General features: G+C 41.3%; 1 protein-coding gene across 1 annotated transcript in view; it reads right to left on the reverse strand.

Annotated features, from left to right (window-relative positions):
• Nucleotides 1-18,052, reverse strand: part of CLTC (clathrin heavy chain) — a 75,963-nt gene extending 57,911 nt beyond the window's left edge. The window contains exon 1 of the mRNA XM_023204648.2: nt 17,561-18,052. Within this exon, the coding sequence (XP_023060416.1) occupies nt 17,561-17,602 (42 nt within the window). The 5' untranslated portion in view covers nt 17,603-18,052. The remainder of the gene's footprint in view (nt 1-17,560) is intronic.
• Nucleotides 18,053-19,565: the final 1,513 nt, after the last annotated feature.

A 19,565-nucleotide genomic window follows, 5' to 3' on the forward strand; every position in this document is an offset into this window, starting at 1 on the left:
CCATGCCCAGCTAATTTTTTTTTTTTTGTAGAGACAAGGTAGCACTTTGTTTCCCAGGCTGGTCTCCAACTCCTGGGCTTAAGGGATCCTCCCGCCTCGGCCTCCCAAAGTGCTGGGATTACAAGCATGAGTCACCGTGCCAGGCCAAAAAAAAAAAAAAAAAATTTTTTTTTTTTTTTTTTTTTTTTTAAAGAAACTTCAGGTTGGGTGCGGTGGCTCAAGCATGTAATCCCAGCACTTTGGAAGGCCGAGACGGGTGGATCATGAGGTCAGGAGATCGAGACCATCCTGGCTAACACGGTGAAACCCCGTCTCTACTAAAAATACAAAAAATTAGCCAGGCGTGGTGGCGGGCACCTGTAGTTCCAGCTACTCGGGAGGTGGAGGCAGGAGAATGGCATGAACCTGGGAGGCAGAGCTTGCAGTGAGCCAAGATTGCACCACTGCACTCCAGCCTGGGTGACACAGCGAGACTCCGTCTCAAAAAAAAAAAAAAAAGAAGAAGAAACTTCAGAGACATAACTGAAAGTAACATGATCATTCCTGGATTCTGCTGGATTCTGATTTAAACCAAACAACATTTAGGGACAATGAGAAAATATTAATATGGACTGGTTTTCTGATATTGTTCTTAAATATCAGGGCGCTATAAATAATATAATAAGAAAATGTCCTGGCAAGATGTGGTGACTCATTCCTGTAATCCCAGCACTTTGGGAGGCTGAGGCAGGCGGATTACCTGATGCCCAGAGTTCAAGACCAGCCTGGCCAACATGGCGAAACCCCATCTCTACTAAAAATACAAAAACAAACAAAAAAAATTAGCCAGGCATGGTGGTGGGCACCTGTAATCCCAGCTACTCGGGAGACTGAGGCAGGAGAATCGCTTGAACCCAGAAGGCAAAGGCTGCAGTAAGCCAAGATTGTGCCATTGCACTCCAGCCTGGATGACAAGAGTGAAACTCCATCTCAAACAAAAAAAAAAAAGAAAGAAAATGTCCTTATTTTCTAAAGATGCAAGCTGAAGTATTTACAGGTAAAATATGATAGCCTGAATTTACTTACAATGTTTAAGCAAAACAAACAAAGACAAGCAAATACAAGACTGGGCATGGTGGTTCACACCTATAATCCCAGTGCTTTGGAGGTTGAGGTAGGAGAATGGCTTGAGGCCTGGAGTTCAGTTCGAGACCAGCCTGGGTAACAAGGGAAGCAGAGGTTGCAGTGAGCCGAGATTGCGCCACCACACTCCAGCCTGGGCGACAGAGCAAGACTCTGTCTCCCAAACAAACAAACAAGCAAAAAAACACATTAGCAATGAGACTCAGAAATCTATGTTGAATGCTCATCAGTTTTTAATGGTTTAAACTTTGTTTTTCCTGTCTTGGTTTTGAAAATATACTCCATTTGATTGTATTTTGTTTTTTGTTTTTTTTTTTGAGAGGGAGCCTTGCTCTGTTACCCAGGCTGGAGTGCTGTGGCCCGATCTCAGCTCACTGCAAGCTCCGCCTTCCGGGTTTACGCCATTCTCCTGCCTCAGCCTCTAGAGTAGCTGGGACTACAGGCGCCTGCCACCTCGCCCGGCTAGTTTTTTGTATTTTTTTTAGTAGAGACGGGGTTTCACCGTGTTAGCCAGGATGGTCTCGATCTCCTGACCTCGTGATCCGCCCGTCTCGGCCTCCCAAAGTGCTGGGATTACAGGCTTGAGCCACCGCACCCGGCCTCCATTTGATTGTAAATATGGAAAATGGAAAGGGAAAAAAGTATCCATCCTTACTTGAGAGGGAGCAAAGAAGCATGCCTAGGTGCTACCTGAAAGGTTAAGGTGATTTAACACACATCAAGCTCTTAGTGTGGGAGTACAGAGCACTCTATTTGATGAACTTCTAGTTCTGGGACTATGGTATTATAACATAGACTGCTCGTAGTTTTGCTCTTGTTGCCCAGGCTGGAGTGCAATGGTGCGATCTCAGTTCACAACAACCTCCACCTCCTGGGTTCAAGCCATTCTGCCTCAGCCTCCCAAGTAGTTGGGATTACAAGCATGCGTCACTGTGCCTGGCTAATTTTGTAATTTTGTATTTTTAGAGAGACAGGGTTTCTCCATGTTGGTCAGGCTGGTCTCAAACTCCTGACCTCAGGTGATCTGCCTGCCTCAGCCTCCCAAAGTGCTGGGACTGCAGGCATGAGCCACCTCGCCCAGCCGATATAGACTGCTCTTAAACAGACTGGTTTTGGCATCATGCTACTGTTACATACTCAAACCTTACCTGGGCTAATTTGCTTTGTTCACATGCTCCTAAACACAGAATGGGGAAACCCTAATACATCAAGGAATCAGGAAACTTAGTGGTGTTGCATGAGCATCTTAACAGAATATATTAGTGATCAAACTATGAAAATATTGTTAAGAGGAGCAAAGAGGCCATGGTCCTATTAATATATTTAATTCAATACTATATACATTAAGAAGGGCAGAAAATGCTAGCTTAAGACATACGTCCAAATAAAATCATAATTTTTTCAAGGCCTAATTAAGATATACAACCAAATAAAATCATAATTTTTTCAAGGCCTAATTCTTTAACTACTTAAAGACAACTCTCCATTAGCACCAAGGCGCACTCTAAGCAATCATTCACAATCTATCTGTTTGTGTCTACAGACACCACATAATTAAAGGAGTAAGAGATTTGCTTTGAGCATACTAATTTCAACCAGCAGTTCTCACATTTGATCAGTTAAGAATAAACTCATTGGAAATTGGCTTCTCTATAAGTATACTTAAGAGTTTGTTTCCTAATGAACGACTCATAAACTTGTAGTATAACTCATTCACCAGCTGTATCAGCTGAAAATCAAAATACATGAAAACCAGTTTATGACAGCATTACTAAGGACTTATGTTTCACAATTATTGCTTGGCTTCACACTTTCCAGATCCTCCTTGTTTCATCTAAATAGGGAAAATGTAAAGGAAGTATGTATGAGCTACTATATTTCAGATGGAGCAATTTTCTGCAAATGAATTTTGTATCTTACCAAGGACTTTAGAAGTGTTACCACTATAGAGTTAATAGGTCAACAATCTGAGAGACCTGATGATATTAGCATGTCATTCTGATACCATTAATCTCTCAATACAAGAATTTTTAAGTCAGTACTTAAAGATTTGGTTAACTTTCTAACCCAAGTATTTCATTAAGCATAATTTCCTTTAAAAGCTAGGTCCTAAACATCCTCTACCTTCTCTAGTATCAATTACAGTGAAAAAAGATGCTGACAGCAGTCACTTCATTGAGCCCTTCCTGGAAACTAGCAGAATGTCAAATAAAAACTGCAGTTGCTGTATTCTACAGGAAATAAGAAATGCTGAGAATGCAGCATTCCTTTAGTTCTTCCATCAACAGGATACCAGCCACTCTTTTCTGTAGGCTCCACAGATTTCAAGCAAGAAATAAAAATGCCTTTAATGCTTGCTGTCCCCACACTTAAACATGTAGTTATTTTCTACTCCATGTCAGCCTTTGAGAGAATCACCGTCTCTTAGAATTTTTGATTCTGGTCACAAACTCCAAATTTAAGCAATATATTCAGGAAGCGACCACAGTTGGAGAGAGGCTGTCAGACTATGAGCTTTGGTAAACTACCAGGAGGCTCAAAGACAAAGAATTTTTCCTACTTGTAATCAACTGCTGATTGGAAATTTTCAAAAACTTTATATTTAATGCATTCTTAAAAAAGTAATCCAATAATTACATGATATCAGATCAATGAGGCCAATGTTAACCAAGCTGCAGGGAAATACAGGAGTTTTTATGCCCCAAATCTTGGAGATGGACATGACTTACCAAGATTATGCCCCTGTGTAAATGCAATTCAGCAGCCCAAAACAACCCAATGCTGCCACCATAGCTACATTCAATGGAAGGGGCGAGAAGCTGTGCAGAATATATCCAAACCTACCATTCGAAGAACCAGAAATGGGTTTACTTTGAGGGTTCAAGGCCAGGCGCAGTGGCTCATGCCTGTAATCCCAGCACTTCTGCAGGCCAAGGTGGGAGGACCTCTCAAGCCCAGGTGTTCAAGACCAGCCTGGGCAATATGGCAAGACCCTGTCCCTACAAAAAATAAAAAAACTGGCCATGTGTGGTGGTGTGCACCTGTAGTCCTAGCTAGTTGGCAGGCTGAGGTGGAAAGATTGTTTGAGTCCAGCAGGCAGAGGCTGCAGCGAGCTGTGATTGCACCCCTGCATTCAGCCTGGGTGACAGAGCAAGACCTCGTCTCAGAAAATGTAATACTTATTGCTGACTTAGCATAAAGGATGTTACAAATGAATGTAACCAGGCAGACATTAAAGGTTTGGTTTCCTGATGAGAATAAAACGTCTGGACAGTCCCCTTAATATTCAAGTTACAAAGATCCTTGAGAAACTTCATTCTATGACATAACTTCCCAGCGACTTCACAAATATACATTTAAGTGAGAGCCTAGTATTACATTTCGTCAACCCTATCACTATTGTATATATTCATGTATCTTTCTACCCTATACTGAGGGACCCCAGGAAATTAGACATTATGCTCTATCCCACATTATTCTAGTTAGATCAATTATTTAAAGCACACTCAGCCTACTAGGTGCTACAAGTTATAAGACTAGAACCATTTTATTTTACAATTGGGTCACTAGAGTATTTTCTTTTTTTTCTTTTATTGAGATGAAGTCTCGCTTTGTCGCCCAGGCTGGAGTGCAATGGCACGATTTCAGCTCACTACAACCTCCGCCTCCCAGGTTCAAGCCATTCTCCTGCCTCAGTCTCCTTAGTAGCTGGGACTACAGGAATGCACCATCACACCCGACTAATTTTTGTATTTTTTCAGTAGAGACGGGGTTTCACCATGTTGGCCAGGCTGTTCTCAAACTCATGATCTCAAGTGATCCACCCACCTCAGCCTCCCAAAGTATTGGGATCACAGGAGTGAGCCACTGCACTCGGCCTGGAGTATTTTCCTGTGAGCTTAAATGCCACAAATACTGTTTTCAAATGAGTGAATGAAATAACTAACAATCAGCATGAGGAGTTACAGATTATCTCAAAATGATTTAATATTAACAAATTCAGGGAGTTCAAAATGACATTAAAATGATTAAACCACCATGGTTTGCTTTCAATTAATACATATTGAGCATCCATTATTTAGCAACTTAACACAAACTCAATATTTTATGTACAATTTTTGTGCGAAATTGTCCCCTTTGCTTATTTTTTGCTGACTGTAACTTTGTCATTACTAGTGAGGAAACAACCTAGGGGAGAAAAAACAGGTTTTAGGCTCTCAGAGGCTCTCTGGGGGTTCAAATTGTGACTCATGTCTTCTAAAAACAAGACACTTTCCATCTCAAAAACTATAGACACTGCTTCACTATCTAAAATTCAGGGTTAAAAAACTACTATTACCTTGATTTTCTTGGTCAGGAAGAGGATGTGCCCTAGATGCTTATAGTTTTGGGTTTTTTTTTTGTTTTTGAGACAGAGTCTCGCTCTGTCGCACAGGCTGGCATGCAGTGGCGCAATCTCAGCTCAAGGCAACCTCCGGCTCCTGGGTTCAAGAAATTCTTGTGCCTTGGCCTCCTGAGTTTCTTTTGTTTTGTTTTTTTAAATTCATGGTATTACAACTTCCTCAGGCCTGTTCCAAACACTAAACCCTTTTAATTTTGGTTCTTTCAAATTACAAAAGTTTTCTCTCATTGAAAAAAGCTTCCATTCCAATTATTTTGGTTTCTAAAATTCTTAAATTTGTAACCTATTCTGTCACACACACACCACTTTTACTCAATTCTGGGATTTACTTCTAATTTTTTTCTTTTTTTTTTGAGACAGGGTCTCACTCTGTCTGCCAGGTTTGAGTCCAGTGGCATATTTCAGCCTACTGCAGCCTCGACTTCCCAGGCTTAGGTGATCCATCCACCTCAGCCTCCCAAGTATATGGGACTGCAGGCACATGCCACCACACCCAGCTAAATTTTGTATTTTTTGTAGAGATAGGGTTTGACCATGCTGTCCAGGATAGTCTTGAATGCCTGGGTTGAAGCAATCCACCTACCTCGTGAGCCACTGCACCCAGCCTAAATTAAAAATCTTAAAAAAAAAATCATATTACTCCTTCCACATTGCTGATTCATTCCACAGAGTAGGAATTCCAGTTCTGCTCTTAACTGATTTCAAAACCAATTGTCTCAGTATGTTTTATGTTATTACATCCCATTATCTCCATAGGTCTTTCTGTTCCTTTTACATCAACTTTTGCTGCATGCCACAGATGATGTCAACAATTTTCTAAAGTTTTCTTCTGATTCCATCTGAAAAAAAATGTCTAGTATTTCTTCAGATCTCTCCCTAGCTCTGTAGTTTTCCCAATAATCATACATTTAAAAAATTCCTGAGCAGCTACTGTGTGCCCGACACTACACTAATGCACAGAGTTCTACAGCAAATGAGACACTCCCTTCCACTCAGTGTATGTAACAGGTACACAGCAATTACAACAATGTCATGAAGTTACAGGGATGTATGCCTAGCACAGATACATGTAGGGGTATATGCAGTGTCTCAGAAGAAATGGAAACAATCTAAAACAGGACACACAATATAAGGGAGGGCAAGGCTACAGAGTTTGGGAGTGGACACACAGAATTAAAAATACCATATAGGCCCAAATAAGGTACTTATTTTCCCAGTTAGACTAACCATCCCAACACCCCAAAAAGCTGTCAGAAGATGTGAAGAAAATGGAACTTTCATATATTGCTAGTGGACATGTCAAATGGTGCCACCAGTGTGGAAAACAGTTTCGTGGTCTCTCAAAAAGTTGAAAGAGAGAAATTACCATATGACCCAGAAATTCCACTTCTAAGTATGTATCTAGAAGAACTGAAAACAGGCGTTCAAACAAAAACTTGTATATGAATGTTTGCAACAGCACTAGTCACAACAGCCAAAAGGTAGAAAGAACTCAAATGTCCACCAACTGATGAAAGGACAAATAAAATGTTGATATATCCATTCAGTGAAGTATTATTCAGCCATAAAGGAATGAAGTCTGATATATGCTATAACATGGAAGAATCTCCAATATTATGCTTAGTGAAAGAAGTTAGAAACAAATGGTCACTTATTGTATAATTCCATTTATGCAAAATATCCAGAATAGGTAAATCCATAGAGACAAAAAGCAAATTAGCAGTTGCCAGGAGATGGGAGGAGGGGGATGGGAGAGGGACTGCTTCATGTGTATGGGGTTTCCTTTTGGGGAGATGAAAATGTCTTGGAACTAGATACAGGTGTTGGCTGCACGACACTGTGAATGCACTAAACATCACTAAATTGTTCACTTTAAAATGGTTAATTTTGTTATTTGAAAAAGTTTTGATCCCTTTACATTATAAACTCTTAGGGATTAGATTTATTGAATGTACAATTCAACTAGTCATTTCACTTACTTTACAGACATTTAAAATTAGGCCACCCACAGTGGCTCCCGCCTGTAATTCCAGCACTTTGGGAGGCCAAGGCGGGCAGATTGCTTGGGCTCAGGAGTTCAAGACCAGCCTGGGCAACATGGCCAAACCCCGTTTCTACAAAAAATACAAAAATTGGCTGGGTGTGGTGGCACATGTCTGCAGTCCCAGCTACTTGGGAGGCTGAGGTGAGATGAGAGGACGGCTGGAACTTGGCAAGTCGAGGCTGTGGTGAGCCATGATCTCGCCACTGTACTCCACCCTTCGTGACAGAGCAAGACCCTGTCTCAAAAAAACAAAACACACCAAACAAAATTATATTTAAACTCTTCATATGCATTTTTGACGTCAGCACTAGAAAGTCATCTCCATTTCACAATGCTTTTCAAAAATCCATTACAGTGCAATCACACTGATGCAATTTTATAACATCAAATCTACCTGCATATTAGGAGAGTTGTTTTTCCCTTATCTTTCTATGTAAATTATATCTCTAGGTTGGGTGCAGTGGCTCATGACTGTAACCTAGCACTCTGGGAGGCCAAGGCAGGCAGATCACAAGGTCAGGAGTTCGAGACCAGCCTGGACAACATGGTGAAATCCTGTCTCCACTAAAATTACAAAAATTAGCCAGGCATGGTGGCGGGCACCTGTAATCCCAGCTACTTGGGAGGCTGAGGCAGGAGAATCGCTTGAACCCGGGAGGTGGAGGTTGCAGTGAGCCGAGATCACACCACTGCACTCCAACCTGGGTGACAGAGCAAGACTCCATCTCAAAAAAAAAAAAAAAAAAATCATCTCTAGAAATATGCCCGAATGGACTGCTTTTTAAGGGATATTTAAATTATCTGCTTATAACATCCAACAGTTCCAACTGTGAGGTCATACACAGGAGAATTGTAGATGTGTAAAATTTGTCTCTCACTAATCCAGTTGATTTCAAGCCTACAGCAGCCTTTGCCAAACAGCATTCGGGTGCTCACAAGAGAAGCAACTGTGAGAGGACACAATACTATGGAGATTCAGTAAGGCTTTTCATAAGGAGACTCTTTCCTGAGGGTATTTGTGGTTAAAAAAAAAAAGAAACCTGCCTTCGATTTTCATAGTTCAATATGACCAAATATAGAGCATTGTAGAGACTGGAGAAAGAGATGGGTTTTTGTAAACCATGTTCTCTCTACTCGTCTTTTCCCCCTTATTATTCATCTTTAAATAATGAGATCTATCCAAAGTCAGCTGTTTGCCAAGCAGAACATATATACTGATAGTCTTTAGCTTCAGTCTGTCCACTTTGGTGGTTTTTTAAAGCCACCTTTCTCAGATGAGCAGCTAATCAGAAATAAATGCAAGTTGGCCAGGTGCGGTGGCTCACGCCTATAATCCCAGCACTTTGGAAGGCTGAGGTGGGTAGATTATTTGAGGTCAGGAGTTTGAGACCAGCCTGGCCAACATGGTGAAACCCCATCTCTACTAAAAATACAAAAAAATTCACCAGGCATGGTGGCGGGCACGTGTAGTCCCAGCTACTCAGGAGACTGAGGCAGGAGAATTGCTTGAACCTGGAAGGCGGAAGTTGCAGTGAGTCAAAATTGCACCACTGCACTCCAGCCTGGACGACAGAGTCAACTCCCAATCCAATTCCCATTTTTTCATCTTCTATGACTCCCAGTTTCAACCCAGGGTCACGAAAAACCTGAGACCCCGCAGTGTGCATCACTGAGGAACTCCAGAAATCGATAGATGCAGAAAATGAGAAATTAGAGAGTCTGGTGTAACTTCAAGATCTTGGCTTCAATAACTGGGTAGATGGTAGTTTTTCTCTTTTAGTATGGCACATATATTCAACTCAAGTGGACAAAGGGAAACTCTTCCAGGGTGGAGGGAAAGAACTAATATTTGAGTGTCTGTAAAGGGTTAAGGGCTAAATATTATACTATAAAGACAAATACACACTGCAGTCTAACTTTAAAATTAACCGGAAATATTGTTTTAATAAATGAGGAAGTTGAGACAAGCTGAAAACCTGACAGAATCAAATAGATAAGCCCAGATTAAACATCTGAGATATTTTCCAGAATAGCACACTGCAGAGTTTAAACTGTTTAACATAACAACATACGGCTTTAATGGATCTGGTTCCTATTGTTTCAGAAATAATCTTTAAAACTGTTTTACTTCAGAACTTAAAATCCTTATTTACCTAAGGATTGGGAACAAGAAGTATTAACAGTACTGGCACTCTGCCTCCAAAGCACAACTCTACAAGTCTGTAACCATTTTCCCTTCTACCATGATGCTACTCAAAATGAACAAATATATTTCATTGTCACCTTCCTTTCCTATCCCCTTCATGCACAATTGCCTTCCTTGAGTTCAAGCTTCTATTTTTAGGTATAAGCACAAAAACATGAATTTACAGTAAAACAGAAAGCAGAAGTTTCCTCCTTTCACAAGTGGCTTCCGACTGGAACACATTCACTCTTTTCCGTAAGAAAAAGTCTACAGGTAAGTGTGACAAGTTCAGTCTTATGAGAGGGATGCAGATAATCCTGGTTACAGGTTAACCGGATCCCAATCATCCTGCACAATTTTCCAATAGGAAATAGAATAAAGTCCTTAAAAAATATATACCTAAATAATCATTCAAGGCATAAAGTCAGATGTTAGTTTGCTATCTCCTACTTTTCTCATAATATAAAAAATATTTCCCAAAAAACAAACGACAGTACTACTAGAATCAAAGACCATCACAGCATAGATACAAACAATTGTGGTATATTTTGCAGTTCAAATGATACAGACCATTTACCAAATGAGGCAATGAGCCAAATGAAAGAACAAGTATTAAAAATCTGACTGCTCACTAGCTGTGAGACTCTAAAAGTTACCTGCTATGAACTTCAGTTGCCCAATCTCTACAATAAGGCTAATTCGACCTAAGCACAAGGGTTCCCTTGCTAATTAAATGAGATAATAAACATTAAATATTTAATACAGTTCTTGGCACATAACAGGTGCTCAGCTATAATGGCCAATGTATTTTGATTTTATGGTTAGATTTCAGGACAATTAAGATTTGAAGAGTTATTGCCTCAAAAATAGGACGAGGCTTGGTGTCTCACACTTGTAATTCCGGCACTTTGGGAGGCTGAGGCAGGCAGACTGCTTGAGCCCAGGATTTTGAGACCATCCTGGGAAACATGGCAAAACCCCGACTCTACAAAAAAAAATACAAAAATTAGCTGGGTTTGGTGGTGCACGCCTGTAGTCCCAGCTATTTTTGGGGGGCTGAGGTGGGAGGACCTAAGCCCAGGGAGGTCAAGGCTGCAGTGGGCCTTGATCATGCCACTGCACTCCAGCCTGGGTAACAGAGTGAGACCCTGTCTCAAAAAAAAAAAAAAAAAGATAAGACAAAATATCTTAAATTATGTCTTAATTTAAGGAGATAATACAAAAGAAGAGACTCACAAAAGTCTGACAGATGGGTTTTGCATAATACCTTTAGGTCCAAGCTTACAGCCATCTCCTGAGTTAAGAGCATTAGCCACGGGCACTTGACCAAGAAGCGAAGAAAAGACACCCAGAGCTGTAAACTTTGCTGTGGCTCAGAAGACACGTTTACTTCATGAAGTAGTTTTGGCATGGCATATACGTACATGAACTTAGAGAAGCAGCCTCATTCTAATATACAGGAGTAAAATATCAGCTATGAACCTACTGCTTATCTAAGTGAGAAGATTCACTTCAACACTACCACCCTAAAAAAGGACACATACAATAACTCTAACAAAGGCCTGACCGGCATTCCACATGGGTATTTTATCCGACATGATTCATTAAGATTTTTTTTCAAATATGTCTGATCAAGGAACCCTAATTTAAAATGTACCAGTGGCACACAATGAGACTCATGGGACATAATAAAAGGTTTATTTAAAAGTTTCTTTTTTGGGGGCAGTTTCAGAGTGTAATCAACTTTATATCATATCAATTATTTGTATTAAATTGTGCACAATATCAGATGTTCAAATACATAAAAGATCCACAATCAAGTAGACAACATTGATGGTTGGAATGACAAGTGAACAGCCTTTGCCAACTCATCAATGGAAGCATGAATACAAGGTATAGTCCATCCTGTTTACCACCTTGTCCCTAAGGTCTAACACAGTTCCTGATCTGCAGTAAGTACTCAAATATTAGGTAAATGAACTAACCCCAAATACTTATACACCATAAAATGCTGGATCTGCAAATGAATATTGTGTCATTGGTTGAGATACCTGAATAAAATGTACTGGACAAAAATTATTTAGTCAATAATTAATGCTCCTAAAGTGCTATGTAAAGCGTTTTCACATACATGATCTCAGATCCTCATAATAACTTTGTGAGATAGTACGCCCATTTCCCAGAGAAAAAGAAGCAAGAGGTTAGACTTAACCTGTGTTGTCCAATATGGTAACCACAAGTCACAACCCACATACGATAATGAGCACTTGAAATGTGATTATCGTAATTTTAAAGTAACTAAAATTAAATAATAACCAGTAAGTGATTCAATTACTGGAAAACTTAAGTATGTTTGGGATCACTGAAGTATTGCATATCTGCTTTTCTTCTTCTTCATTTTTGTTTATTTAATACAGAGACAAGGTCTTACTCTGTTATCCAGGCTGGTCTCGAATTCCTGGGCTCAAACAGTGCTCCTACTTTGGCTCACAAAGTGCTAAGTTTACAGGCATGAGCCACTACCCCCAGCCCCAAATCTGTCTTTCTAACTGTAAATTTTATTAACTCTAAATATGGACCAGGATTTCCAATGAAAATAGGGTCTGAATTGATATGTGATCTAAGTATAAAACATATATAGCTAGGTGCAGTGGCTCACGCCTGTAATCCTAACACTTTGGGAGGCCGACAGGCAGATCACAAGGTCAAGAGATGGAGACCATCCTGACGAAATACACACACACACAAATAGCTGGGCGTGGTGGCACACATCTGTAGTCCCAGCTACTTGGGAGGCTGGCAGGAGACTGAACCCGGTTGGGGGAGGTTGCAGTGAGCCAAGATCTGCCACTGCACTCCAGCCTGGCGACAGAGACTTTGTCTCAAAAAAAGAAAAAAAAAACACACACTAGATTTAGAAAATTTAGTATGAAAAAGAATGTAAGGTATCTCATTAGTAAAATTTACACTGATTACATATTGAAATAATATTTTGCATAGCCCAAGTTAAATAAAATATATTAAATTTAATTTTATCTAGGCAGGGCATGGTGACTCATGCCTGTAATCCCAGCACTTTGGGAGGCCAAGGCGAGGGGATCACTTCAGCCCAAGAATTTGAGACCAGCCTGAGCAATATAGCGAGAGTGTCTCTACCAAAAAAAACCAAAATTAATTAATTTCATCTGTTTTTTCACTTTTAACATGGCTGCTAGAATACTTAAAATTACTTATGTGAGGCCAGGAGCAGCAGCTCATGCCTGTAATCCCAGCACTTTGGGAGGCCAAGGTGGGCAGATCATTTGAGGTCAGGAGTTGATGACCAGTCTGGCCAACCTGGTAAAACCCCATCTCTACTAAAAATACAAAAATTAGCCAGGCGTGGTGGCAGGCACTTATAATAATCCAGTTACTCAGGAGGCTGAGGCAGGAGAATCACTTGAACCTGGGAGGTGGAGGTTGCAGTGAGCTGAGATTGTACCACTGCACTCCAGTCTAGGTGACAGAGTGAGACTCTGTCTCAAATAAAAAAAAAAAGTATGTGGCTCATATTATTTTTCTGTTGCACAGCATTGGTTTCAACAACCCCTAAAGCCCTGTTCTGTCTACTATACCACATCGTTAATCTTTAAACAAGTAGAGAGAACTCATCTCTCTGGGCCTATGTCCAACAGAAAAAAAGCACTCTAGGATACTGTATAACTTCTATTTTTAAGGCCAAATATTTTGTGTCAGAAGACTCAGGTACACATCCCATTCGGACAGCATTTCCACTACTTTGAGTCTCACTTTTTAGAAAGGTGTCTGGGGGACTGAGTGAAGAACTGAAAGTACCTAGCCAAATTTACAGCACATAATAAGGTCTCAAGAAGTCACCGCCACTTTCCAAGACAGTATTCAGTTAAAACTTTTGAATGAGTATTTTAATTTTAGCTAACGAAATATTCTAAATGCATAAACATGAGTGGTGAGATAAATCTTCAAACTTACAAAACACATCAGAATGGCCTATAATTGTGCAGTCCAATGAGAATCAATTGTCACTTGTGGCTATTTATATTTAAATTAATTAAAAAGAAATTGAAGCAAAAATTTAGTTCCTCAGTCATCAGCCACATTTCAAGTGCTCAATATCCCTATGTAGCTAGCAGACAGTTCCATCATTGAAGAAAGTTCTATTGGACAATAACTCAAAGAGAAAAAGCCACAACAGTAACAATGACAGGAAAAACATCTTGTTAAATATAATTCAAATAACATATAGAGTTAAACATATGTATGGAAAAAACAATTTTGCAAAGAAGCTGAAGACTCGATATAAATGGAATCTTTTAAAAGCAAGGTACAAATTCCAATTATGCTCAGAAACAATTGTCCAAGAGCAACTATCAAGGTTCTGGAAATGTGAATTTTCCTAAATACTCAAATGAAAATGACTGTGTTCTACACACACACTATTCTGTGTCTTATTTCCTAATCAGAGTGAAAGCACTTTCACTAAAATTAACCACACACTTTAAGCTGAGTAAACTGACCATCAAGAAAATTCTGAAGAATATGATACATTTTAAAGTTAGAAGCTATTCCCATGAGACTACAGCATAATTTCAGGAAGTTTACCTCTTCCAGAGAGTACAACTAAGCATGCAGTAAATCCCAGTACTTAGCATTGATTTCTATTTGCAACCCAAACTAACTATAGCAAGAACCCCTAACATTTGACTCAACAACACATTCCATGCCTGCATTTATGCATCAATGGGGAAAGAACAAGGTAGGGAGATTTTTAATTGAAGACCCAAAGAATCTAGGAATAGAATGGTATGTGTAAAGTGGTCTAAAGATACTGAATGTGCCAAAAAATTGAGAATCACCAAAAAATTGAGAATCACAGGCAATATTTTATATATGTAGCCTAGGATTTTTATAGAATCTGCAATTCCAACAATATCTTGCTCAAATAGGCACTCATTTATTAACCACTATCAGTCTAAACAGTCTAGGAAAAAAGAAATCTTCATTTATTAACATTCATTTGCTGTAGGTCCATGCCTCGATGACAACAGATCCTTCAGTTGGATAATGCAGTTAAAGGGTATAAAAATAAGTTCATTTACAGTTTCACAAGCTAACTATACTCATACTTAAGTTCCTCATTTCTTGTTTCCAGTTTTTAATCCTACGTGTTTCAGAAAGTCTTCTGCTACTTAGCAAACTGGTAGAAGCTCAGAGGTCAGAGACCTAAGACGCCAATTAAAATAATCCTTATTAGTTGGGCTCAGTGGTTCACACCTATTATCCCAGTACTTTGGGAGGCCAAGGCAAAGGATTGCTTGAGCCCAGGAATTCGAGACTAGCCTGGGCAACATAAGTGAAGCCCCATCTCTACAAAAAATACAAAAATTAGCCAGGTGTGATGGTTCATGGCCGTAGTCTCAACTACTCAGGATGCTGAGGTGGGAGGATGGCTTGAGCCCAGCAGGTCAAGGCTGCAGTGACCTGTGACGGTGCCACTGACCTCCAGCAAAAACCCTGTCTCTTCAAAAAACAAAAACCTTATTAATTTTTCAAAAGGGAGGAGATAATGAAGTCAGGAGATACATTATCATGGAAGAGGCTGTAGTTATTTGGGCTCTGCAATTAATCAGCTGGAGCATACAGTCATATTAGCTAAGCAAGCTTAACTTTAGGCATGACATAGCAATCCAAAACACAGAGGACTGAATTTTTCCATTTGCAAATCTGCTTTATATTCAAAAATCTTCAAATTATTTGAGAAGAAAATGGCTTCATTCAAGTATCTACAGAAACTTTGAGCCAGTTACAAAACAGACATGTATTAAATTTGTCTTCAATAAGTGACAAGGTTGGGTTCCAGTCTCTGGGATCATTTAACAATTCTTGTCTCCTCTTTAAAAGAAATGAAAAGCTATTACTCGAACCATCACAAGATTTAGTAGTTAGCTATACATCTGCCATGGAAAATAAACAGCAGCTGTACTTGATTCTTTGTGTGGTTTATAAACATTTGTCTGCAGAAAGATATTTCAGATGCAGCTTAGTATGAAAACAAGCCCGCGTTTTCCCCTCACACTTAAGAACAGCACTTTTTCAACTCTCCACATTCATTTGCCACCCCACTTTAACAAAAGTAACCACAGCAATTAAACTTGGATTGACAAAAAAAAATTCCATTTTGTTATTTAACATTTTTAACCTTCTGTAAAAGTGTTTTTATTATTGGCATAAATATATTTTTATATATATGCCAAGGTATATTCCATTACTTCAGATGAGTTATTTGAAAATTATAGATGACTGAACAAAGTGCATTATTTAACTCATTTTATGGGTAAAGATTTATTATTCTTTACATTTCAAGCCTTAAAGGAAAATAAGTCCTTGCTAGTGCAAACATGGTCATACCTGCAAAGAAATATGAAATTATGTTACTTATAGCCTGAATATTAAAACCTTTTATTAACAAGACTCTTTTACGTATATTATACCAATGGGGGAACGTAAATAAAAATGGTCTTCAATGGTAAAGTGTCTAATAGGTCACTGGTATTAGTGTCACGTCAAACCACTGCATTCTCTGTCATTATGGAATTAGCCCTTCGGACGACAGAGCTGAGGCAGGTTTCTTTAAGGGGATATTTGGGAAGAAAGCAAATTAATAGGAATAAATTATTTCATCTACAGTAAAAATCAGGATTGGTGACACAGGAAAATCAAAAGCTCTGAAGAGGTTTAATTCAGTGAAGCCTCCCAATGGTCACCTGCCTAGGCCAGCCATTGGCATGCTGCCAGATGAGACAACAATATGTTGCCTCTAGGATAAGGAACCATGGGAAAGAACTCTAGAACTTACTAAAGGGAAGCCAGTTACAGACCAAATAGCCCCGCAGGTCTCAGAGCAGCTGTGCTCTGTCCCCAGGGCTCTGTTCAATTCCATGCGATCCTGAGGAAGATACTCAAAACTACCTGCTACTACTCGAGAAGACTAGAAGATAACCTCTGTACCACTCTTTCCCACCTTCTAGAACCAAAGAGGGGTTAAGAGACACAACATCCCCAGAGAAATAAAAAAACTGGGGAGGGGAGGCGAGTTTCCTTAGGGAGCTCGACCCCACACACTCTGAGATTGACATCGCTCTGAGAAATGCGTTCTCCCATTCTACCCTCGTTTCGTTCTTTCAGTGACCTTCTGTCCCTACTGCCTCAAGGAAGGCAAGAGACAAGCCACCGCCTCACCACCACCCCCAACCCCCACCACCGGAGAAGGTGCCTTTCTCAGTTGAGAGCCGCAGAGGGAGGAAAAAAAAGGTTGCTCCTCCCCAACCCACCCGCCCCACAACTCCTGGGTGCAGACACGATGAGGGAAAGAGGAGAGCAATGGAAGATGACAGCCCCGCACTGGCCCAGGGGATAAGAATCTTTGCTCCGGTAGAAACAAGGGAGAATCCCCCTCCCACTCCCCTATCCAAATGAATGAACTGAAAAAAAATGGGGAGGAGAGTTTGTACGCGCAGTTCTGGCCATCCAGGAAGCAAGATCGAGAGGCCTTTGGATCCAGGCCTGGTCTTTGCAGCCCTTTGCACCCCAACTCTTTTCCTTTCCATCCAAGCCCCACATCATTTAACCGTTTAAGCTTTCTAAGATAGTGCCCCCTCCTCCATCTACCCCAAAGACCGACAACCCCACCACCCCTCCAGCTCCGATCCTGCTCGGGCCCAGACTCCAACTTCTTTCATTATTCCTACCACCTTCTCCATAGCCCTCACCAGCCTGGGCCCGGCCGCACCTGGAGATGCTCCTGAAAACGAATTGGCAGAATCTGGGCCATGGCGCTGTCGGGGGGAATGGTCTCCTCCTGTCACTGGGGCTGCGGGGCAGTGGCTGCCCGGGCTCTCCGAGGGAGAGGAGGAGAAGGGGAGGGGGGAGGCTGGGCTCAGCAAGATCCTCTCCGGGGACGCAGAAAACTGGCACGCAGACGGGTGAGTCGGGTCGGGGGCGGAGGCTCCAGGGGCCAGGAGAGCCGCAATGGCGGAACCCGGCGCAGCGCAGACTCCGGAAACGGCTGAGCCCAGCGGAAGGATCCCGGCGACAGAACTCCGCCCAGTCGCCTCACCCCCTCCGCCTTATGTACCCCTCCACGGAGCGGTGCGCGCGGCGGGCGCAGAAATTCTGGGCGCTGTGCGCCCGGAGCCTCGCTTCTGACGCCACACGGGGGGAAACAGAGAAACCGGAGGGACTACTTTTTTAGACTCATCACTTTCGCCAATCTTCTTTTTCTCCCCCCACTTTTTTTTTTTTTTTTGCATTTTGCCACATCATGCGACTCGGAGCGACCGACGTCACTTCCGTGGGCGCTCTAGGTCCCACCCACGTACTTCCAGGTGCACGTGATACTGATGGGGAAGGGTCGGCTGATTGCTGCCAGAATGGAGAGCGCGTTTTAAGGAAATGCGACGTCTCCTGGGAGTGAAGTGGCTGTTGGGCCACCTTGAGGCATGATGGGTGCCGCTTCCTTCCCCTGCGACCCCTGCCTGTTTCGACTGAGCCCCTTACAGGAGGACGTGGCGGGGGCAGACGGGGGCAGCCTCCCGTCCTCTCCGTGACTCAGGGAAACGGCCTCGCCGCAGAGCGCTCCCTCGGCAGCTGGCTGCAGCACTTCTCCCCCGCCGGGCTTCAGAGTGGGTGGTTTCCTACAGCCTAGGGAGGGGGCCTGAAACGGGGTTTAAAATCCTCCCTGCCCTCACACACGCCCTTCCGATGGTTGGAGAACCTGACGCGCAGATTCTAACTAGAACCGGCACTCTCTTCGGGTGTTAATTAGCTCAAAGGCCAGCGAAGGCCATTTATGATGTCTCTCAAGCTGGCCTTATGACAGCTTCTCAACGTTTCTGCGGACATTTTGGCGGACATGTGTCAGCCTAGCTCAGTGATCAGTTTCGTTAAAGAATTCGAGTATCAGAACGTACAAGGATTGAACTCAAATTCTAGCAGGAGGATTTTTAGCCACATCAAATAATTTATGTCTCAAAGATTTAGATAATTAGGGTAAGGATGCTTGGTAAAACCTGAAGGTTCCTGGAGGAAAGAGATGAACTGTTAGTCGTGTATTTCCGTGGGACCACCTCAACATAGGTTCCTGTAGGTTAGCAGTGTAGAAATGCAGCGCTTCAAAGTCGGAGCATCCTGTCCTCAAAGAGCATGAAGGTATCAACGGCATTCATTGTCGATTAATAACCTTCCCAGTACTTTCTTGCTAAAGTATAAGCCATAATATTTCATAATCGCACCAATAAAGGATGAAAGACTTTAATTCTGTGCCTTTTATCTTTGTAAGAGAGGTGATTCCCCACCCTCCCCCGAAAGAGAAAATCTCAAGTCCACAATAATTATTTTTAGTGCCCTTTTCAGTTAAAGGACATAAAACCCTATTGGGTAGACAATAATTTTGTGTGCTAAGTTTGGGTTAGGGTGAGAAGTTTGCCAATCAGTTGCTTTTAGTGTTTTTCCCTTTTACTTAACTGTCTCATACTAAGCATGAGAGAAGAATCTGGCAGGTAACAGGGCAAAGATTTTCTGCAAAGAAAAGTCTTACCACCATGTTGTAAGAGTGAATATTTATACTTGCAAAATATCTTTTTGTATTGTTAAGCTAAATACACGAAGATCCTCTGTGTTCCGCAACATTTGAAATGACCTAATGCCAGTCTGATAGTAACTGCTTTAAACCCTTTTTGGAAGTAGACAAATTCTAAATTAAAATTCTAAGGGAGTAATTGTTTTATTACAGTAAT

This window comes from Piliocolobus tephrosceles, chromosome 16 (genome assembly GCF_002776525.5).
Source record: "Piliocolobus tephrosceles isolate RC106 chromosome 16, ASM277652v3, whole genome shotgun sequence".
In the NCBI taxonomy this organism is placed as follows: domain Eukaryota; kingdom Metazoa; phylum Chordata; class Mammalia; order Primates; family Cercopithecidae; genus Piliocolobus; species Piliocolobus tephrosceles.